This window comes from Hippopotamus amphibius, chromosome 15 (assembly GCF_030028045.1).
Source record: "Hippopotamus amphibius kiboko isolate mHipAmp2 chromosome 15, mHipAmp2.hap2, whole genome shotgun sequence".
Lineage (NCBI taxonomy): Eukaryota > Metazoa > Chordata > Mammalia > Artiodactyla > Hippopotamidae > Hippopotamus > Hippopotamus amphibius.
This window is the reverse complement of record NC_080200.1, coordinates 10,499,475-10,521,191: the sequence shown is the minus strand read 5'-3', so window position 1 is coordinate 10,521,191 and position 21,717 is coordinate 10,499,475. Positions and strand designations below refer to the sequence as shown.

The window sequence follows — 21,717 nt, the reverse complement described above, 5'->3', positions numbered from 1 at the left end:
TACGCCAGTTTATGTGGGGATGGTCTTAGAAATGTAATGAGTATGAGAAATGCCTTAGTCAATGCTCCCCCTTCATCAACAGGAAAGCAGTCGGCTTGGAGAGAAATCCACTGAATATGCCAACCTATTTGACGTCTTCAGCATGGGCGCTCATCTTACTCAGCAAATGGGAAGGCACACCGGCAAGAGGCCCTATCACCGCCGGGACTGTGGGGTGACTTTCAAGAACAGATCCCATGTAACCCAACATGTGAACATTTACAATGGGAGGAAAATGCATGAATGTCATCAGTGCCAAAAAGCCTTCACCACGAGTGCTTCCCTTACACGGCACAGGAGAATACATACCGGGGAGAAACCCTATGAGTGCAGTGCCTGTGGGAAAGCTTTCAATGACCCCTCAGCCCTCAGGAGTCATGCAAGAACTCACCTCACAGAGAAGCCCTTTGAATGCAGTCAGTGTGGAAACGCATTCCGAACCCTCTCCTCCCTGAAGATACACATGAGAGTTCACACTGGGGAGAGACCTTACAAGTGTGACGAATGTGGGAAGGCGTATGGCCGGAGCTGCCACCTCATTGCACACAGAAGAACACACACTGGAGAGAGACCGTATGAATGTCATGACTGTGGGAAAGCTTTCCAGCATCCCTCACATCTCAAAGAGCACGTCAGGAATCACACTGGAGAGAAACCCTACGAATGCACACAATGTGGAAAAGCCTTCCGATGGAAGTCCAACTTTAACTTGCACAAGAAGAACCACATGGTAGAGAAAACATATGAGTGCAAAGAGTGCGGGAAATCCTTTGGTGACCTCCTGTCACGGAGAAAACACATGAGAATTCACATTGTAAAGAAGCCCGTTGAATGTAGACAGTGTGGGAAGGCGTTCAGAAACCAGTCCATCCTTAAGACACACATGAACTCCCACACTGGAGAGAAACCATATGGGTGTGACCTCTGTGGGAAAGCCTTCAGTGCAAGCTCCAACTTAACTGCACACAGGAAAATACACACTCAAGAGAGACGCTACGAATGTGCTGCCTGCGGGAAGGTCTTTGGTGATTATTTATCCCGGAGGAGGCACATGAGCATCCATCTTGTAAAGAAACGCGTGGAGTGCAGACAGTGTGGGAAAGCCTTCAGAAACCAGTCAACCCTTAAGACACACATGAGAAGTCACACAGGAGAGAAGCCCTATGAGTGTGATCACTGTGGGAAGGCCTTCAGCATTGGTTCAAACCTTAATGTGCACAGGAGGATACACACTGGGGAGAAGCCCTACGAGTGCCTGGCCTGTGGGAAAGCCTTCAGCGATCATTCATCCCTCAGGAGTCATGTGAAAACACACCGGGGAGAGAAGTTCTTTGTGTCATCAGTGTGGAAAAGGCTCCAGTGACCCACCTTTTTAAAGAGAAACACGAGAGTGTAGACCGGAAGGGAGCCCAGCAGGTGTAAGGAAGGCAGGAAGCCTTGATGAACTCATCTCACTGGGCACAAAACAGTGTGTTAACTTGGGAGAAATCCAATTTGCATAATAACTGTGGAAAGACTTGGGTTTTTCCACAGCATTTTGGAGATATGGGAGAACTCACGATAGGTGAGAAGACATATATCTGTGATGTGAAGAAGCCATTAGTGTATGTTTAGGTCTCAACAAATGAGAACTTAGGGAGAGAAACCCTAGTCTCATATTTAATGTCAAAATGACTTCAGCATCACCTTGTACCTTATGGATACAAGAGTAAGCACACCAGGGAGGATCTCTGTAAATTCCACGATTGGACAAACCTTTCCTGGTCTCACTGTATTCCTCATGAGAGAAATCACCCTGAGGAAAAAAACCTATGAAGTAAGGAACGTGGGAATATTGATAACGGATTGGCAAACTATGGCCAGCTGTCTGTTTTTGTGCAGCTGGCAAGCTAAGGATAGTTGTTGCATTTTTAAAGAAGGAAAAGGTGTGCCAGAGACCATTTAGACCACAAAGTCTAAAATACTCATTGTCTGATCCTTTACAGAAAAAAATTTGCCCATCATTGGTCTACAGCAGTGGTTCTCAACTGGGGATAACTTTGCTCCCCAGGGGACACTTGGCAATGTCTGGAGACATTTTTGGTTGTTAAAACTGGGGAGGTGCCACTGGCATGTTTTGGGGAGACATCGGGGATGCTGCTAAATATCCTACAATGCACAGGGGCTTCTCACAAGAGAGAAATTATGTGCCCCCAAAATATCAGTATTGCTGAGGTTAGCCAACAATCCCTCAATTTTTCATGGAAGTCGTGGGTACTCACACTAAGAGAGATTTCAATTTAAAACTTCAAAATTATAATCAGTATAATTTTTTTTCAGGAAACACGTGAGACCCCACACTGCAGACAGTCCCCATGTGGAGATAATATTATCCACAGCCCTCTCACTTGTGCATATGAGAATTCACTCCCCAGTGGGATTTCTTAGTACATACAGAATTACACTTATCAGTCAGTCTTTCGTCATGAAAACGGACCCCAGCTCCTTAATTTTTACGTCTTTATTTTTAAGCTTATGCTCTTCCAAATAACCCTTTTGCCTCATCACAGAAGGTTTGTATATAGCATTTTTACTATAATTTCATTCTTTATATGTGTTCATTTCCTGATGGACAACTTGACCAATGAAATTTTTTAGAATAGTGTTTGTTATGTGCTGTGTAACGTGGGTATTTCTAGTACCTGTTTGTTACAAGTATCTAATGCAAATTTGATCAGAGCGGGATGTCTTCATCAGATGGGTCCTTTGGAATGTTTTTGGTCTCCCATCCAGCCAAGAGTAACATACACTTACGTTATAGTTGCTCCTTCAGTATTTCATATTCTTTCATATCAAGAAAATCCAGTCTTTGTCTGAGTAGTAAGGTGTGCTATTTTTAAAAATCTCTTACAGGTTTTTCCTGCAGCTAATACAGCCCTTGTCCACAGCCCGACCATTGACAAATAAATGTATGGGCTGTAAAAAAGCTTTTGAAAAAGAGTCATTCTTACCTGGATTCTTCTCTATGTTTTCTTTATTTTCTTGCTCTTCTCTTTACTTCTCACCTTGAAAAGAGATTCAGTACCTTGTAACCGTGAGGATGCAAGCCACAGGCTAAGGGGTAGACACTGCAGAAAAATCACAATGATCCTTGTTCCCCAGTGGCTTCTTTGGGTGTCTGCACTAGCCCTGGATTTGTTATTTCCAGACTCCTATTATGTGAGAAAAAATAAAACCGATTATTGGTTTAAGCTGCTTTTGATATTCATTGTTTAATCTTTGTAATCATTATTTTATTGGTGGTGGGGGTGGGGGTTCTGCTATACTCCAGCTGGATGCTGTCTATAACCCGTACATCTGGTTATCAGTGAGGTTGGAGAGCTGCTATATGTGTGGGTATAATCTGCTTATGTTGATACTTTTAATTGTTGGATATGGGTTTTTTAAAATCCTGAAGTCATGTTTTTAAATTGTATTTCAAATCTCTGATGTACTTAAACATTATTTCTTGACTTGTGTTGAAATAAGTGTATTAGTTTTCGCAAAAGCCCTGAGAAGTAGGTACCACCAGTAACTCTTTTGCATATGGGCAATCTGAGGCAAGGAAGTTTAAGGTTACTTGTGTGAGGTCAACTCGTTAGCAAGTAGTAATGTCTGTGTTTTGAGTCCATATCACTTTTATGTCAGGCCCTTTTCTGTGCCCTGAGTCTCTAGCAGTGAATCAGGATTTTTGTCTTCTTGGTGCTCACATCGTACTTGGGATTAAGGTGCAAGGTAAACATGTGAATACATATATCCTATATCAGATGGTGGTCAGTTCAGTGCTGGGAAATTTAAGCCTGGTGATAATGAGAGGGATGTGGGGTTCAGTGGAACTATTGGATCGATAGGGAAAGCCTTTTGTTTAAGGGGACATTTGAGCAGAGATGTAAATTCACTGCAATTGTGCACCATGCTGTAATGTGGGGAAGAGCACCTTTGGCAGTTCAAAGGTCATGGAAAAGAATTTTACTTGGGACAAAGGGGCCAGTGTGACTGGAGTGCAACAAGCTTGGGAGTCGCAGAATGTGTTGAGGTCAGAGCTAGATTGGGGTCTTGTTCATGGGGGTATCTTGTGGGTTAACTGAAAGAACTTTGCCTTTCATTCTCAGTGTGGAAAGTCTTTGGAAGATTTTGGACAGAGAAGTGACAACTATTCAGTTTCTGCTTTTAAAGGTTCATAGTGGCTTCTGGGTTGATAGGCTAAATAGGGGAGCAAGATACAAATAGAAACCTGTTAGAAGATCATTGCAGAATTCAAGTTAAATGTAACAGAATCCAGATTATTAGTAGTAGGGGTGTTTTGAGAGTCACATTGAATGTGGCTGTAGTTCCTTTTGTATTATCTTCTCACAATTCATCTAACTACCGCTGATGTATAGTTAGTTACTGGACTGTTTCCACTTTTCCCCGTTATGAATGATGCTACTTTAAGAAATTGTGTACATAACCTTCTGGAGCGTTATTCCAGGAGTGTGAATTCGCTGGGTTGTAAAGTCTACATGTTCATTTTATCTTAATGCCAAAGGTCTTTCTGCAGTGTTTGTGTAATGATACCTGTGTGGTAACATTTAAAACAGGTTTTACAGAAATGCAGAAAAGTGCTTAGCTCATACATATATACAGCTAATTTATCACATGAACACGTCCGCGTAACAGGCAAGAAGAATGTTTTACTAGCATTGCCGATAACCCCGTCTCACCTCATCCACATAACAAACCTTTTCTTACTCCCCCAAAGTGACCAATATTCTGACTCTGACAACATACATGGCTTGGGTTTCTGTTTTTGAACCCTATACAAGTGGAGCCATACAGTATACATTCTTTAGTGTCTGTCATAATTTGCCCAATATTTTTGTGAAACTGATCCATGTTGTTTTAAGTACTTCTAGATAGTAATACATTTCATTGTGTCGCATTATTTGAATATTCCAGTTTATTTAAGCAGTTTGTGTTAATGGACATTTGACTGTTCGGTATAAGCATATTTTAATATTTCTGATAGTACATAAGTGCATGCATTTCTCTTGGGTGATTACCCTGGACTGAAATCACTGGGTCATATGGGACACATATTTCACAGATGATGCCAATTTTCCAAAGTGGTTGTACAAATTTGTTTTCCAACAGGCTATTTTATGGAGTTGGATCAGATGTTACTAAAATTGCCTGCTGTCTTCTTACTGATTTATATATTCCAGATGTGGGCCCTATGGATGAATATGTTTTGCAAGTAATTTTTCCCACTCATGCTTGTCTCTTCAGTGTTTTAATTGGTGTTTTTTGATGAAATGAGTTCTTAATTTTAATGTCATCTAATCTTTATGGACATCATTCTTCTGTTCTTGTGTAAGAAACATTTACCTATCCTGAAGGCAAGAAGATATTCCACATTTTTTTTTCCTATAAGTTTATTATTTTAGTATATACATTCAGATCCACACCTTGGAATTGATTTTTTGTGTTATTGTGTGAGATAGGATTAAATTTTTTTTCCATATTAACACAGCATCATTTATTTTAAAAGTACATCTTTACCCCAGGGATTTTTCATGTTTGTGATATACTGAATTCCATGTATTGGGTCTAAATTTGGACTTTATTCTTTTATTGGTCTCTTTGTTCACACACTGTGTCACACTGTTTAAATTATAAATAAGAGGCTTTCTAATAAGTTTCAGTGTCTGGATGGACTAGTTTCCCTCCTGGTTTTGCTTTTTCAGTGTTTTCCTAGGTATTCTTGTGTGTATGTGTGTGTTTGGGGGGAGGTATATGTACTTGTGTATTATCTTGTCCAACTCCATAAAATCAGTGTGTTGGTATTTTTATTGGCATTGCCTTGAGTTGCACTTTGCTTGTTTATTAACTCTCAAGCCTCTAATTATTTTTGCTTGTCTGATTGCATTGGCTAGTACTGCTAGTATGGTGATAGAGGGCATTCTTGCCTTGTTCTAGAGGTAATGCCCTATTGTTTTTCCATTCATTAAGATAAATATCCTTTAGAACTGAGGTATACAGTTGACCCTTGAAAAATGTGGGGATTAGGGACACTGACCCTCCTCACAGTGGAAAATCCATGTATGACTTTACTGTCGGCCTTCCATATCCATGGTTCCACATCCAAGGATTCAATTGCAGATTGTATAGTATTGTAGTACATATTTTTGGGAAAAATCCATGTATAAGTGGACCCATGCAGTTCAAACCCATGTTGTTCAGGAGTCAACTGTATATTTTATCATATTGAGAAGGTATCCTGTGTTCTTGAATGTCTTATTGTGAATGGGTATTAAGTTTTTCTGAACATCTCTGAGGAGGATTGTGATTCTTTCCTCTGATTTATTAATATAGTATGTGATATTAATAAATTTCTCAATACCCACAGATTTTGTGTCCCTAGAATGAATTTTATTGGCCATGGTATATTATTTTCTTAATGTGTTGTTGAATTCTGTTTGCTAGTATTTTCTTGAGAATTTTGCATTGGTATTCATGAATAATTGATGTGTGGTTTCTTAGTACTGTCTGTGTGCTTTGGGTATTAGTATTATGGCTGCCTCATGAGAGGAATTTGGAATTGTTTCCTCCTTTTCAATGCTCTGGAATAATTTGTACACCATTAAGACTGTGTTTTTTAGAAGACTGGTAGAATTCTCTGTGAAACCATCTGGGTGGAGTGCTTTTTAGTGGTATATTTTCTTAGGAACTTTATTTCTTTACCAAAAATTAGTCTGTTTTAAGCTTTCTAACCTGAATGGAGTCAGCATTGGTAATCTGTATTTTCTTAGGAAATTGTTCATTTCATCTAACAGAGATCAGCAAAGTGGTCATATGATTTTAAAAATATTTTTTGATTCAGTGGTCATCACTTCTTGTTTTTTGTATTTGCTTTCTCATTTCTTGCATCAAATAAGCTAGTGGTTTATTTCTGTTTCAAAAAAAAAATTGAAATTTTGACCAGTTAGATTTATTTTCTATTTTCCTCATTAATTTCTGCTTTTATCTCCACTACTTCCTTATGCTTTCTTTTGGTTTATTTTTCTTTTTCTAGGTTTTTTTTCTTAACTATTAATTTATTCTTAATCTTTCATTCACAAGTGTTTTGTGCAGTGAATTTTCCTCTGTTCACTGCTTTGAATACATCCCGTAGGTTCTAATATGTAGCTTTGATTATCATAGTTTCTTTACAGTTCTGTAATTCCAGTTTGTATTTTTCTTTTTTCACTTAGGAGTTAAATTAAATATCCGGGTACAAGGACCCTTTTTGTTTTTGTTAGTAAAGTCGAGGTTTATTTTATGTTAATTATTCTGCAATTTGAATATAATATGCCTAGATCTAGGCTTTTTTTCTTTTTTATATTGATACTGTTTCATATTCATGATCTCTTAGTTTCCTGTATCTGTGGTGGTTTGGTGTTTGTCATTAATTTTGGAAAATTCTCATCTGTTACGACTTCGACTTCAGATATTCTGTTCTTCTCTCGTTCTTCTCCTGATATTCCCATTATATGCATGTTATACCTTTTGTAAATTGTCTCACAGCTCTTGGATATTTTATCTTTTTTTTTATTTTTACTATTTCCTTTTGATTCTGTCTTAAAGTTTCCATTTCTCTGCTTATGTTACCCATTTGTTCTTACACATTCCCTTTTTTCATTAGAACCCTTACCATATTAACCACAGTTAATCCCAGTCTGATAATTCCAAAATCTCTGCCCTGCGTCTGGTTCTGACACATGCTTTCTTGTTTTAGACTGTTTTTGTTTTTTTTCCACCCCTGCCTTTTAATATGGCTTGCAGTTTTTTTTGTTGAAATCTTGACATGAGGTGTTGGGTAAAGGGAACAGCAGTAGATAGTCCTTTAATGTGCTTTATATTTTTCTAGCTAGAAGTTAGCCTGTGTTTGCTGGTTGCTGAAGCTATTGTATCAGGGGCTGAAGTATCCTCTAGGGCCCTTATTTTTATCTTCCCTGTTCTTTGGGTTCTTCTAGAGACTCTTTTAAAATTTTATTTACTTATTTTTGCAGCTTCTCAAACTTTATTTAGACTTCCTTTTTTTTTTTTTTTTTTTTTTTTAAATTTTTATCTTTTGGCCATGCCATGCAGCTTGTGGGATCTCAGTTCCCTGATCAGGGATTGAACCCTGGCCGCAGCAGGGAAAGCCCAGAATCCTAACCACTAGACCAATAGGGAACTCCCTAGAGACTCTTTAAATAGGGGCTTAAGACTAGCAATTCTAACTGTAGTCCTTTGTTATATACATGAGCCCAAGAAAATCCTTTCCGTTCAGTTTAAGCTACATGAGTTCCTTTATATTTGTCTTTAGCCCACTGTTACTTTTCTGAATTCAGAATAAAAGCTGATATTTTTTTTTGAAAGTACTCAGTTACTTCTTGAGGATCTAAATAGATAAATAAATCTGCTTTCTAAAGATGAGTTCCAACCTCAGGGCTTTGACAATCCTTCTGACTTAATATTTGTGATAAAAAAAAATGTTTTTCTATCTTACCCAAAGAAGGCAGATTTGAATAATTTAACACACATTAACTACAGTCTTCCACATACCACTGTAAGGTAGTCATCCACCTGAGAAGACACAGGTGAAATAAGTCAACTTATCAGCTGGAAATTGGGACCATTTATCAAGTGCGGTCTGTCCAGCCTCAGTTTACCTCCTCTCAACTGCATGCCTTTCATGCTGGCACCACCTGGTGGACTAGTTGGGCTTATGGTGCATTATGGCAGGAGGGCAGGGCCACAGGGCTTCCATCTTCCATTTGTCTTCCTGAAGTGCCTGTACCCTCTCCACTTGCAGTGCTCCATGCAGGTCTTTGGGTGCTTGGTGGGGGTGGTTGCACGTCTGTTGGTGAAGGTGCTGCATGTCCTGCAAATCAAAAGTTTTCCTAAGTTCATTAGTGAAGAAATAGCAATTATTGACTGGCTCTTGCCAAGATTTGAAAAAAATACACCCTAGAGGCCAGGCACAAGGGGAGAAGAGCGTTTTCTCTGAGCCTTGAGTAAAATAGGACTATTTCTTTAATTAGGAGCCCTGGGAATCCAGCACAGCTACTCCCTCAGCCCAGTTCCTCCATCATGTCAATTAACGGGGCAGAAGAAAACTGAATTCCCATCTCCACCTAAGTGGCCCAGAGCTCTTGCATCTCATTGCACTTTTTTTTGCTAGTCCTTGGGACAGACGTGATAACCTTATACAATCTCTGGAGGAGACTTCTAATTATACTCTTACCCAGTCTTCATGTCTCACTATGGCTTTCAGTTCTTAGGGCCTCTCCAGCAGGAATCAGCTCTGTCTTGTGTAATGTTTGGGTAACTCCAATCCACTCAGGATTTTTTTCCTCTCTAGGGATCCAGTGAATATCAATTAAGTGCCTTACACCCGGTTAGGCTTTGGGGAGAAAGACGTGGTACTCTCCTTAAAGGAGTAAAGGTCCAGGAGGAGAGACAGGTATAAATAACAAATAAGATAGTATGGCCTGGTAATCCATTAACGAAGCCCCAAGGAGGGATGTCATCTCTTTAACTCAGAGTTAGAGTTGAAGAGATGATGCAAGCTAAGTTTAGAAGGTTTACTATAAAGTGTTCAGGATCAGATTTGAATAAGCATGTCAATCCTGAGTGCACTGAAAAGTACATATAACACTCTCTGACATGTAAAAGGACAGTCTTTGAAGTAGGAGACAAAGCTGCAAGGGTAACATGGGACATTATATAACATACACATATACATCAGGACTTTATTAATCTCAATTTATTTTTTTAAATTTTTAAAAAAATTTATTTATTTGCTGCATTGGGTCTTTGTTGCTGTGCATGGGCTTTCTCTAGTTGCAGCGAGCAGGGTCTACTCTTCATTGTGGTGCACGGGCTCATTTTGGAGGAGTTCTCTTGTTGCGGAGCATGGGCTCTAGGTGTGTGGGCTTCAGTAGTTGTGGCACAAGGGCTCAGTAGTTGTGGCTCTCAGGTTCTAGAGTGCCAGCTCAGTAGTTGTGGCACACAGGCTTAGTTGCTTCACAGCATGTGGAATCTTCCTGGACCAGGGATCGAACCTGTGTCCCTTGCATTGGCAGGCAGATTCTTAACCACTGCCCCACCAGGGAAGCCCTATTAATCGCAATTTAAATGTTAATTGAATTCGATGGAAATCCATTGACATCTGATGAGATTCACCATTTATAGAAAGGTAGCTTGTGCGTGGTCCTTAGAAGAATGGAATGAAGGGGGCCTGTTTATATTTGCTGTGTAATAAACTACCCCAAACGTGGTGGTTTAAAACAAGCACAATTTATTTAGCTTACAGTTCTGTTGGTGGACAACTTGGGTTGTGCTTGGCTTGGCTTACTCGTGCTAGCAGTTGGCTGCTGGTTTGGTTACTTGCTCTTCACTCCGGTCTCATCCTCCAGCAGCCTAGATGGGGGTCTGTACACATGATGCCATAAAGGTTCCAGAAGAGCTGAGCTCTGCCATACAGGTGCTTTTCAAGTCCCTCCATGTGTCATGTCTGCACCCCATTGCCCAGTGCAGTCACGTGAGTGAGCCCAGGGTGGAAGGGTCCTCAGAGTTACTCAGAAGGGACACGGGTACAGGAAAGGGAAGAAATGGTACCTATTTTTGCAGTCACCACAAGGCCAGTGTTTATATTGGAAGAATTTCAAGTGAGGGAGAATAGTTTTATATAGATAAATCGACATATAAGAAGCTGCACATTCTTAAAATATACAAACTTGATAAGCTTTGAAATATATATATGCTTGTCAAACCATCATCACAGTCAAGATGGTGAACCCCCAGAAGTTTCCTCACATCCCTTTGTAATCTTTCCCCATCATTCCCCAGGCAGCCATGAACAGACAAGGTTCTTGTCCTCTGGCACTTCGAATTCGCTAAAATTTGTTCATCTGTTTATTCAGCAAATGTCCATTGATGCTTCTGTTCCAGACCTAAGGCCTCTTTCTCCATGCAGAGACTCTCTTGTCTAGGGGCTGGTATCTTAGGTCCATTCTTTTTTGGGCTTTAGGAAAACCAGGGTCTAACCCTCGCCTTTTTTTTTTTAACTTAATTTTCTTTTCACTGATTGTTGTGAGTCATGGTAAATCAGTGGTTCTCATTCAGGGGTGATTTTGTCTGTAAGGGACATTTGGCAATGTCTGGAGATACTTTTTTTTTTTTTTAAATTTTATTCCCTTCCTTCCTTTTCTTTCTTGCCTTCCTTCCTCCCTCCCTCCTTCCCTCCCTCCATCCTTCCCTTCCTTCCTGCGTTGGGTCTTCGTTGCTGCATGCGGGCTTTCTCTAGTTGCGGATAGCGGGGGCTACTCCTTGTTGCAGTGTTCAGGCTTCTCATTGTGGTGGCTTCTCTTGTTGTGGAGCATGGGCTCTAGGTGCACAGGCTTCAGTAGTTGTGGCATGTGGGCTCAATAGTTGTGGCTCGTGGGCTCTAGAGCGCAGGCTCAGTAGTTGTGGCACATGGGCTTAGTTGCTCTGTGACATGTGGAATCTTCCTGGACCAGGGCTTGAACCCATGTCCCCTGCATTGGCAGGTGGATTCTTAACCACTGTGCCAGCCACCAGGGAAGCCCTGAGATATTTTTTATTTTTTTTAATGGGGTGTGAGGGTGTGGGAAGCTACTGGCATCTAGTGTATAAGCCGTGGATGCTGCTAAACATCCTACAATGCATAGGACAGCACTCCCCCCCTCCTGCACTCCCTGCCCAAGAATTATCTGGCCCCAAATTTTAACAGTATGCGGCTTGAAAAACCCTATAGTAGAGTAATAATGTCTATACCTACAACTAATTGAAAGATGGAGGATAATCAGATACTGTTCCAGGCTTGTTAGGATGGTCCTGTCTTGGCTTCATCTTACTCTAATGCCCCAGGTCACCAGGGCCAGAGGTTCCATAAAATGGTTGGAAGCCAAGACATTGCACTGAATAAAATGATTTTTTTAAAAAATAAATTTATTTATTTGTTTATTGGCTGCATTGGGTCTTTGTTGCTGCAGGTGGGCTTTCTCTAGTTGCGGATAGTGGGTGCTACTCTGAGTTGTGGTTCATGGGCTTCTCATTGCAATGGCTTCTCTTGCTGTGGAGCATGGGCTTTAGGCACACGGGCTTTAGTAGTTGTGGCAGAAGGGCTCAGTAGTTGTGGCTCTCAGGTTCTAGAGTGCCAGCTCAGTAGTTGTGGCACACAGGCTTAGTTGCTCCGCGGCATGTGGGATCTTCCTGGACCAGGGATCGAACCTGTGTCACCTGTGTTGGCAGGCAGATTCTTAACCACTGCGCCACCAGGGAAGTTCCTAAACTGATTTTTTTTTTCCCTTTCTAGTAGCAATCGGTTTATATCAGACACCTGCTGGAGAAGAATGCAGCTGAGCAGAGCTTTGTGGGGTACAGGATCCTGCCAATATATATACCTCCTTTTGGCACAAGATGGGAGCAACAAATAAATAATGTGTTCATAAATATGGTATCCACTGCTTTTCGAAACTGTATATTTGATACTTAGCACTAATTTTAAAAATCACCCCAACAGTTACTTATAAGTGAAGAATCTGAAGCTACTTAGAGTCAGAGAGTAAATGATACAAGTTAGGATTCAAACACTGGAATCTGCCAGCAACTACATCTGGTATTTACCAAGCGGGTTCAACATTCCTCAAGTCAACCCAAGACAGGTTTTAATTTTTTTGCTCATTTCAAAAGAATCTCCCCCATGGAGCTGAACCAATATAAAGGGTGCTCTGCCCTCCCAGTGTCCTGTCATAGGGAGTCTTTGTTTGGGGTCATTTCTTGGTCCAATCTTTAGTGTCTAGATCCAGGAAAGTTCTCTCCTGGACTCTACAGATGTGGCCTCCAGCACATGGTACTCCTAGGCTGTTCAGGGGGCTATCTTGGACAGGGCCCCCTCCTCCATGCCATCCTCAGTGCCCTAAGTCAGAACTCTGGGAATTCACTCAGCCTGATCAACCCTCTCAAGTCAGCTTTTCCACCTGTTCTGCTGATAATGGATCCCTTTGTTCCTTCACAGGGTGAACATGAACCCAGACGTCCTGAATGGATCTTCTGATGGCTAAAAATTATTGAGGATTTATGCCAGACACTGTTCTGGGCTCTCATGTGTGGCATCTAATCCCCACCAGAACTCTTCAGGAAATCTATTATGGGGCCTAGAGGCACAGAGAAGTTAAATAACTTGCATGAGATTACACCCTGAGAGAATGATGAAGAGAGATACTAACCCAGAGTCCTCGTAGCCTCTATGTTCTGCCACCTCTCAAAATACGATCAGTGCTGTGGAAAGGAATGAATAGGAGGGTGGTGGTCAGGGTGGGGCTCTTGGGAGAGCTGACAGTTGACTTGAAGCCTAGCTTGTGACAAGGAGCCAGGCGTGTGAAGATTTGGGGAAGCATGGGCCAGCCGAGGAAGACAGTGAGTAGATTGCTTTGGACCTTTATTTCATATCAAATGGATCAACAAGGACCAGAATTTCCTTTCTTTTAAAGTAGATGCTACAGTGAGGTTCCTAAAGAAGTTAGTCATTGAAGTCCTCAGTATAGGTCAATGGCCAATACCAAAGCAAGACTCAGTATGTAAAATCTTACGGGGTGAGGGAGGTTGGTATGGTACAGTCCAGATGATGGTTTTCAGACTCAGACCAGGGAAAAGCATGGTCCAGCAAGCATGGTGCTAGAAGTTAGAATATAACTGAGAGGGTTGAAAGATTGTCACTCTTGGTGTCTTTTCTCCCCATCTTCAGTCCTTGACTTGCTTTCTCCTTCCTGGATGCTTGTAGGAATTGATGTCCTCGAAATAGTTTGTTTTCATGAGAAGTTTAGGTATTGGTTGGCCATTTGTTTAACTTTTTATTGGAATATAGTTGATTTACAATGTTGTGTTGGTTTCAGGTGTACAGCAAAGTGAATTAATTATATGTCTACATATATCCACTCTTTTTTAGATTTTTTTCTTCTGTATAGGGTTGGCCGTTCTTTTTCCTTGGTGGACGGTGAGCGGCTTCAAGTTTGTCTTTGGCTCAGTATATCATAAACGGTATTTTTTTAATGTGTAATTTTTATTTTGTTTTATTTTTTATTTTAGCTGCGTTGGGTCTTTGTTGCTGCGCATGGGCTTTCTCTAGTTGTGGTGAGCAGGGGTTACTCTTCCTTGAAGTGCACAGGCTTCTCATTGTGGTGGCTTCTCTTGTTGTGGAGCACGGGCTCTAAGTGCATGGGCTTCAGTAGATGCGGCACACAGGCTTAATTGCTCCGCGGCATGTGGAATCTTCCCGGACCAGGGCTTGAACCTGTGTCCCCTGCATTGGCAGGAGGATTCTTAACCACTGCGCCACCAGGGAAATCCCAATATTTCTTTTCTATGTCTTCAGGTTACATATTCAGGAACACCAGTTATCAGCACTTGGGATCTCTGTTGCCTGCCCTTCCATTATCTCACTGAGAGTACATTCCTCTACTGAAAAGTCTCCTCAGAGCTCCCTTCATGTCCCTGTTCCTCAGACTGTAGATGAAGGGGTTCAGCATGGGGGTGACTACCGTGTACATCACTGAGGCTACTGAACCCTTTCTGGAGGGATGGGCTGTTCCAGAAGTGAGGTAGACTCCAAGGCCTGCACCGTAGAACAAGGAGATGACTGAGAGGTGAGACCCACAGGTGGAAAAGGCTTTATACTTCCCCTCAGTAGATGAAATGCCCATTATAGAGGAGATAATTCTAGAGTAAGAGAAAAGGATCCCAGTCAGGGGAATAACACCCAGCAGGCCAGTTACAAAATACAGCAGGATGTCATTGACGAGGGTGTCAGAGCAGGCAAGCTTGAGAATCTGAGCAAGTTCACAGAAAAAGTGGGGGATTTCTGTCTCTTTGCAGAAGGACACCCTCAAAACCATCAAACTTTGCAACAAAGAATATGTCAGGCAGATCAGCCAAGAAAGCAGAAGCAGGAGACCACAAAGGCGAGGGTTCATGATAACCGTATAGTGTAGCGGGTGGCAGATGGCCACGAACCGGTCATAGGCCATCACCGTCAGTAGCAAATTATCTAGCCCAGCAAAGATCATGAAAAAGTACATCTGGGTAAAGCAGCCTTCATACGTGATGCCTTTGTTCTGTGTCTGGATGTTCACTAACATCTTGGGGACCGTGGTGGAGGTGAAACAGATGTCACTGAAGGACAGGTTGGAGAGGAAGAAGTACATGGGGATGTGAAGGTGGGGGTCAGAGCTGATGGCCAGGATGATGAGCAGATTCCCTATAACACAGACAAGGTACATGGACAGGAACAACCCAAAGAGGAGGGGCTGCAGGTCCATATCTCCTGAAATTCCCAGAAGGATGAATTTTGAAATAGCTGTTTGGTTCCCTCCTTCCATATGGAAGTTGCCTGGAAAGAGGCCAAAATAATGTTCAGACAATGACAAAACAGGAATGTGCTGTACATTTCAAACTCATTCACTCATAAAGTCTTATGTCATATAGAGTTTTCTAGACCAAGATCTTCTCAATAATACCCTCCCTTCCCTGCTTCCACCACTACCACCAGGAACATCTCTTTAAAAATGAATGTCCCGCAAATATTGTATGCTAACTCACATATACAGAATCTAAAAATGGTACTGATGAACTCAGTGACAAGAACAAGGAAGCAGATTCAGAGAATGGACTGGAGAACTCGAGGTATGGGAGGGGGCGGGGGGTGAAGGGGAAACTGAGACGAAGCGAGAGAGTAGCACAGACATATATATACTACCAACTGTAAAATAGTCAGTGGGAAGTTGTTGTATAACAAAGGGAGTCCAACTCGAGGATGGAAGATGCCTTAGAGGACTGGGGCAGGGAGGGTGGGGGGGACTCGAGGGGGGGGCGTCAAGGAAGGGAGGGAATACGGGGATATGTGTATAAAAACAGATGATTGAACCTGGTGTACCACCCCAAAAAAAAAAAAAAAAATGAATGTCCCGGAATTTCCCTGTGGCTCAGTGGATAAGACTCCGTGCTCCCAATGCAGGGGGCCCGGGTTTGAGCCCTGGTCGGGACTAAATCCCACATGCGTGCTGCAGCTAAGGAGCCAGGCTGCCACAACTGAGAAGTCCTGGAGCTGAAACTAAGGAGCCTGACTGCCAAAACTAAGACCCAGCACAACCAAATAAATTAATATTTTTTAAGAAATAAAAATGAATGTTCCACACTGCACAGGGGTGTCTTGCATCTTCCCTGACTCATGGCTCTTCCTTTGCTGTATAATTCCTGTGAAGGTACCAGCCTCATGAACATCTTTCTGCCTTGCAGTTGTGGTCTCTTCAAGTCCCAGGGAGACGTAGACGGAGATCTTTGGGAATTGCAGAATTTAATGATGTTCTATTACCCTCATGCCATTTATCTTGAAACAATATCTTGAAACAGACCGTTCTCTGTCTCAAGTTTGACTCCAAGAAGGATATTGTGCAAAGACTTTATAGCCAGTTCCTCCATTATCATATAGTAACTTCTCCCTCCATTGTTGTCAGAATGAACAATGAAGCATAATACGCCCCAATCCCAAAGACCAAATCAGAACCCCCACTGTACATTCTAATTGTGCCCTACATGCTTGTGTTGTAGTTCTTTAAATTTCTTTAGGTTGAGAGGACTATGCCTTTTCTGTTTCATTTTCATTTCATAACTTAAGCACTTAGTACAGTACTTGGTACATAATAGGTGCTCTATAAATATTTGTTGAATGAAGGAAAGAAATTGTCAGGGTATAGTAGAGGCAATTCTCTATCATAAAATCTTTTAACTAAGAACAAGGAGACCATTTATCATGAAGTCTTTCAACTGAAAATAAAGAGAATGAGAGCCTTCTAACTTTCATTTCACTCCTTAAAAAAAAAGTCTTAGTTTCTGTTTGACTATTATGTCTCTGCCACAGGAGGGAGTTTCTAGATTCAGAGACAGTTACCCTCAATTTCATATACATTTAAGAAAAAGTTCCTCCTTTTGACATGAAATGTCTTTTTATAACTTACATGGTTTTAGTTCCTCTCTCTGAAGATCATGTCTCTTTGCCATGATAATATTTGTAGACATCTGAATGATTCTTTTCATTTCCTCCTCTTTCATTTATTCCACAATTATTTGAGTGCCTGTTGCATGCCAGGCACTGGGTTAGAACTAAGTATATAAAAGTAAGAGGCATGGGCTCTGCTTCCCTGTAGCCTTGAGTGTTATGAAATGTTGTTGCCTTTGACTCCTCTGAGGTGGTTATTCTGATTAAGACTCTAATGATCCACCCACTCAAGGAAAGTGATTAGTAGGAGTATTAACTGGTCAAAAGTAAGGAATATTAATTTAGTTGAGATCCAAGAAAGTTTGTAAAAGAAGATGAATGAGGACAGGCAAATTTTAAATCAGTGCAGTGGACGTAAATACAGAGATATCAATGGGACAGACTGCACAGTCATGGAACAGATATTAGCCAATATGAGAATTTAGTTTGTAATGTAGATATATCACAATCCATAAAAGATAAATGATATAATGGTCTTTAGAAAACATTTTTTAAAAAAACCCTCAGAATAAATACCTAATAGAAAAGAGAGTGACGGGCAAAACTGAAATCAGAACACTTAGAAATGAATACAGATAATGTATTTATATGACTTCATGAATTGTGCAAGTTTCCTAACCAAAAGAGCGGTGAGAGGAATCACAAAGGATTAGAAAAGTAGTTTAAAATACATTCAATAGGTACTTCCCTAGTGGTGCAGAGGTTATGAATCCACCTTCCAATGTGGGGGAAGTGGGTTCAATCCCTTGTCGGGGAACTAAGATCCCACATACCACGGGGCAACTTAAGCCCTCATGGGACAACTAAGCCTACATGATGCAACTACCGAGCCCGTGAGCTCTAGAGCCCATGTGCCACAACTAAAGAGAAGCCCCCGAGCCACAACGAAAGATCTTGCGTGTCACAACTAAGACCCAACTCAGCCAAATAAATAAATAAAATACATTAGATAAATAATATGTTTGTCAATAATACCAAATGACGTGACGTAGGGAGGATTTATAATAAAATATAAAAGGCAATAATGTATTAGAAAACTCTTAAAAACAAAAAAATATATAGAAAAAATAAAAGACAAAATACAAATGGGTAAAAACATGAAAATATTCTCAAATTCCATAGATACAATCATTGAAGACCAAGGTAAAGGGAGAATTAGATGCTATTTTTGTAGACTTTAGTTTTTTAGAGCAGTTTTATGTTTACAGAGAAATTGAGCAGAAAGAGTCCACATTTATTACCCCTCTTCCTCCCTGCTAGCACTCAATTTTGCCTATTATTAACATTTTGCATTGGTGTGATACATTTGTTATAATTAATGAACCATTATTGATTCATAACTGAAGTCCATAGTTTACATTAGGGTTAACTCTTGGTATTGTACTGTTTCATGGGTTTTGCCAAATATATCATATCATTTATCCAGCATTATAGAATCATACTGACTGCCCTAAAAACCCCCTGTGCTCAGCGCATTTATCTTTCCCCTCTCCAGCCACCGGCAACCACTGATCTTTCTACTGTGTCTGTAGTTTTGCCTTTCCTGGAATGTCATATGGTGTGAATCGTGTAACCTTTTAAGACTGACCTTTTTTTTATTTAGATATACATTTAAGGTTCTTCCTTGTCCTTTCATGGCTTGATAGCTCACTGCCTACTATTGCTAAATAATATTTCATTGTCTGGATGTAATTAACAACAGTTTGTTTTCCCATTCAGCTACTGAAGAAGATCTTGGTTGCTACCAGCTTTGGTCATTTATGAATAAAGCTACAAAAGATATGTGTGTACGTTTTTCTGTGGACATAAGTTTACAACTCACTTGGGTCACTATTAGGAACGCAACTGCTGGGTAATATGGCAAGATTATGTTTCTGTTTAAAGAAATATCAAACAAAGCAAAACAAAACCAGCACCAAGTTTAATGAGAATATCAAATGTGGGTCATAATAAGTGAAATTGGAATGACCAGGTTTGAAAAGACTCCTTTGGGATAAGCTATTCTGGAGATCAAGTTAATAAGTTTTGAAACCTTCTGAAAGGTTATCAGGTTGGCCCCAAAAGATTTAGGTATGAGACTGTTGAAACATTACTTCTTATGTTATGGCACTTTTATTTTAAAGAATAAGGTTAACTAAGTAATTTATTTATTTTTGGGTGTGCCACACAGCATGTGGGATCTTAGTTCCCCAACCAGGGGTTAAACCCATGCCCCCTGCATTGGAAGTGCGGAGTCTTAAGCACTGGACCGCCAGGAAGTCCGTTGTGGTACTTTAGAATATTCTCTGGAGTATTGCTGTTAAATTACAGGTATACCCCATTTTTATTGTGCTTCACTATACTGTGCTTCGCAGATACTGAGTTTTTCACACCTGGAAGGTCCTGGCAACCCTGTGTTCATTAAGTCTATTGACACCATGTTTCCAACAGCATCTGCTGACTTCGCGTCTCTGCCACATTCTGATAATTCTCACGTCCCAAACTTTTTCATTATTATTATATTTGTTATGATGATCAGTGATCTTTGATGTTACTACTATTACTGAAGGCTCAGATGATGGTTAGCATTTTTTTTTTTAGCAATAAAGTGTTTTCTAGTTAAGGTTATGCACATTGTTATTTTAGACATAATGCTATCGCACACTTAACAGACTACAGTCTAGTGTAAACATAACTTTTATACACACTGGGAAACCAAAAAATTCGTGTGACTCACTATTGTGATATTTGTTTTGCTGCAGTGGTCTGGAACCAAACTCTCAATATCTCACAGGTCTGCCTGTATAATGTTTACAGAACATTACTGTTAGAGTACAGCTCTTCCTTGACTTATAAAGGGGTTATGTCCTAAAAAATCCGTTGTAAATTGAAAATATCATTAGGTTGAAAATGCATTTAATATACCTAACCTACTGAATATCATAGATTAGCCTGGCCCACCTTAAATGTGCTAAGAACACTTACATTAGCCTAGAGTTGGGCAAAATCATCTAACACAAAGCCTATTTTAAAATTGAAGTACAGTTAATTACAACTTTGTGTTAGTTTCTAGTATACAGCAAAGTGATTCAGTTACATATATATATTCTCTTTCAGTCTTTTCCATTATAGGTTATTACAAGATATCGAGTATATTTCCCACAAAGCCTATTTTGTAATAGAATGTTGACTCCCTCATACGATTTGTGGAATACTGTACTGGAAGTGAAAAAGAGAATGGTTGTGTGGGTACAGGAGGGTTGTAAGTACATTGGTTGTTTACCTTCCTGATTGCCTGGCTGGCTCGGAGCTGTGGTCACTGCCCAGCATCATGAGAGAGTATCTACCACATGCCACTAGCCTGGGAAAAGAGCAGGAATCAAAGTTTATAGTACAGTTTATACTGAGTCACTTGTCACTTTTACTGCATTATGAAGTCAAAAAAAATCTAAAGTCAAACCATCAGAAGCCAGGGACCATCTGAATACTGTTTGCAGTTTTGCTGTTAAGAGTATAATGTTCATAGAGTGGAAATTTTTGAAGAAACAAAATGGGATCGTTGAAGAACACTCACATGACAAAGTGTCCATGTCATAATGGTAAGTGGAGAGAATAGGACAGAAAGCCACTCGTATAGAACAATAGTAATTTGGAGATGAACTGTGACTAGAAACAAATTCACCAGAATGTCCATGCTGGTTACATCTGTGGGATTATGGGTGCCTATTTTCTTTTGGTTTTATTTCTTCTTATTCTACATTTTTTCTTAATTATTTTATTTTTTGGCTGCACCACGAGGCATGCGGGATCTTAGTTCCCAAACCAGGGATTGAACCCACGCCCCCTGCCCTGGAAGCATGGAGTCTTAAATACTGGGCCACCAGGGAAGTCCCTACATTTTCTTTATTTTTCCACAATGAGAATATATTATTGATACTTTGTGATCAGAAAAAAAATTTTTATAGAGAACTATATTCGTATCTTAGAACAGGTTTCAGGATGACCCTTCCATTCTCTCTGCTCCCATGAGGTAGGTCAGGTAGAGCCCCCTCAACAAAAAATAATTTATCACGAGCCATTATTCTAGGCTGACAGAGGGAATAGCGGTTGGAAGAGGAAAGAAAAGGGAAAGCAGGAGCAAAAGACAAAAATATAAAGATGAAAATAAGGTGAAGAAGTTATGTAATAAGTCAGGATTCTCTAGAGAAACAGAATCAACATGGGTGTGTGTGTGTGTGTAAAGAGATTATTATGAGGAATTGGCTTACACAATTATGAAGAATGAGTCCCAAGGTCTGCAGCCGGGAGGCTAGAGACCCAGGAAAGCTCACCAAATATAGTTCCAGTCTGAAAGTTGGCAGGTTTGATACCCAGGAAGAGTTGATATTTCAGTTCCAGTCTGAAAGCAGAGGGTAAAAAAAGCAAGCTGCAGCCTAAAGGCCATCAGGCAGAAGGGATTCTCTCTTCTTCAGCCTTTTTGTTCTATTCATGCCTTCAGCTGATCAGATGAGGCCCACCCACATTAGGGAGGGCAATGTGTTTTACTCAAACTACAGACTGACATGTTAATATCATCTAGAAACATCACAGACACACCC

General features: G+C 40.5%; 2 protein-coding genes across 4 annotated transcripts in view; one reads left to right on the top strand and one right to left on the bottom strand.

Moving 5' to 3' along the window:
- ZNF317 (zinc finger protein 317) overlaps positions 1-4,155 on the top strand; it is a 34,886-nt gene extending 30,731 nt beyond the window's left edge. For 2 of the 3 annotated variants that reach the window (XM_057710132.1, XM_057710133.1), the window contains exon 7: positions 83-4,155. In XM_057710132.1, the coding sequence (XP_057566115.1) occupies positions 83-1,402 (1,320 nt within the window). In that variant the 3' untranslated portion in view covers positions 1,403-4,155. The remainder of the gene's footprint in view (positions 1-82) is intronic. The other variant, XM_057710134.1, reaches the window with a different exon arrangement.
- Positions 4,156-14,525: 10,370 nt separating this feature from the next.
- On the bottom strand, positions 14,526-15,464 carry LOC130837281 (olfactory receptor 7D4-like). Its single transcript, XM_057710102.1, has one exon. It carries the CDS (start codon positions 15,462-15,464, stop codon positions 14,526-14,528), a length of 939 nt encoding a protein of 312 aa, XP_057566085.1.
- Positions 15,465-21,717: the final 6,253 nt, after the last annotated feature.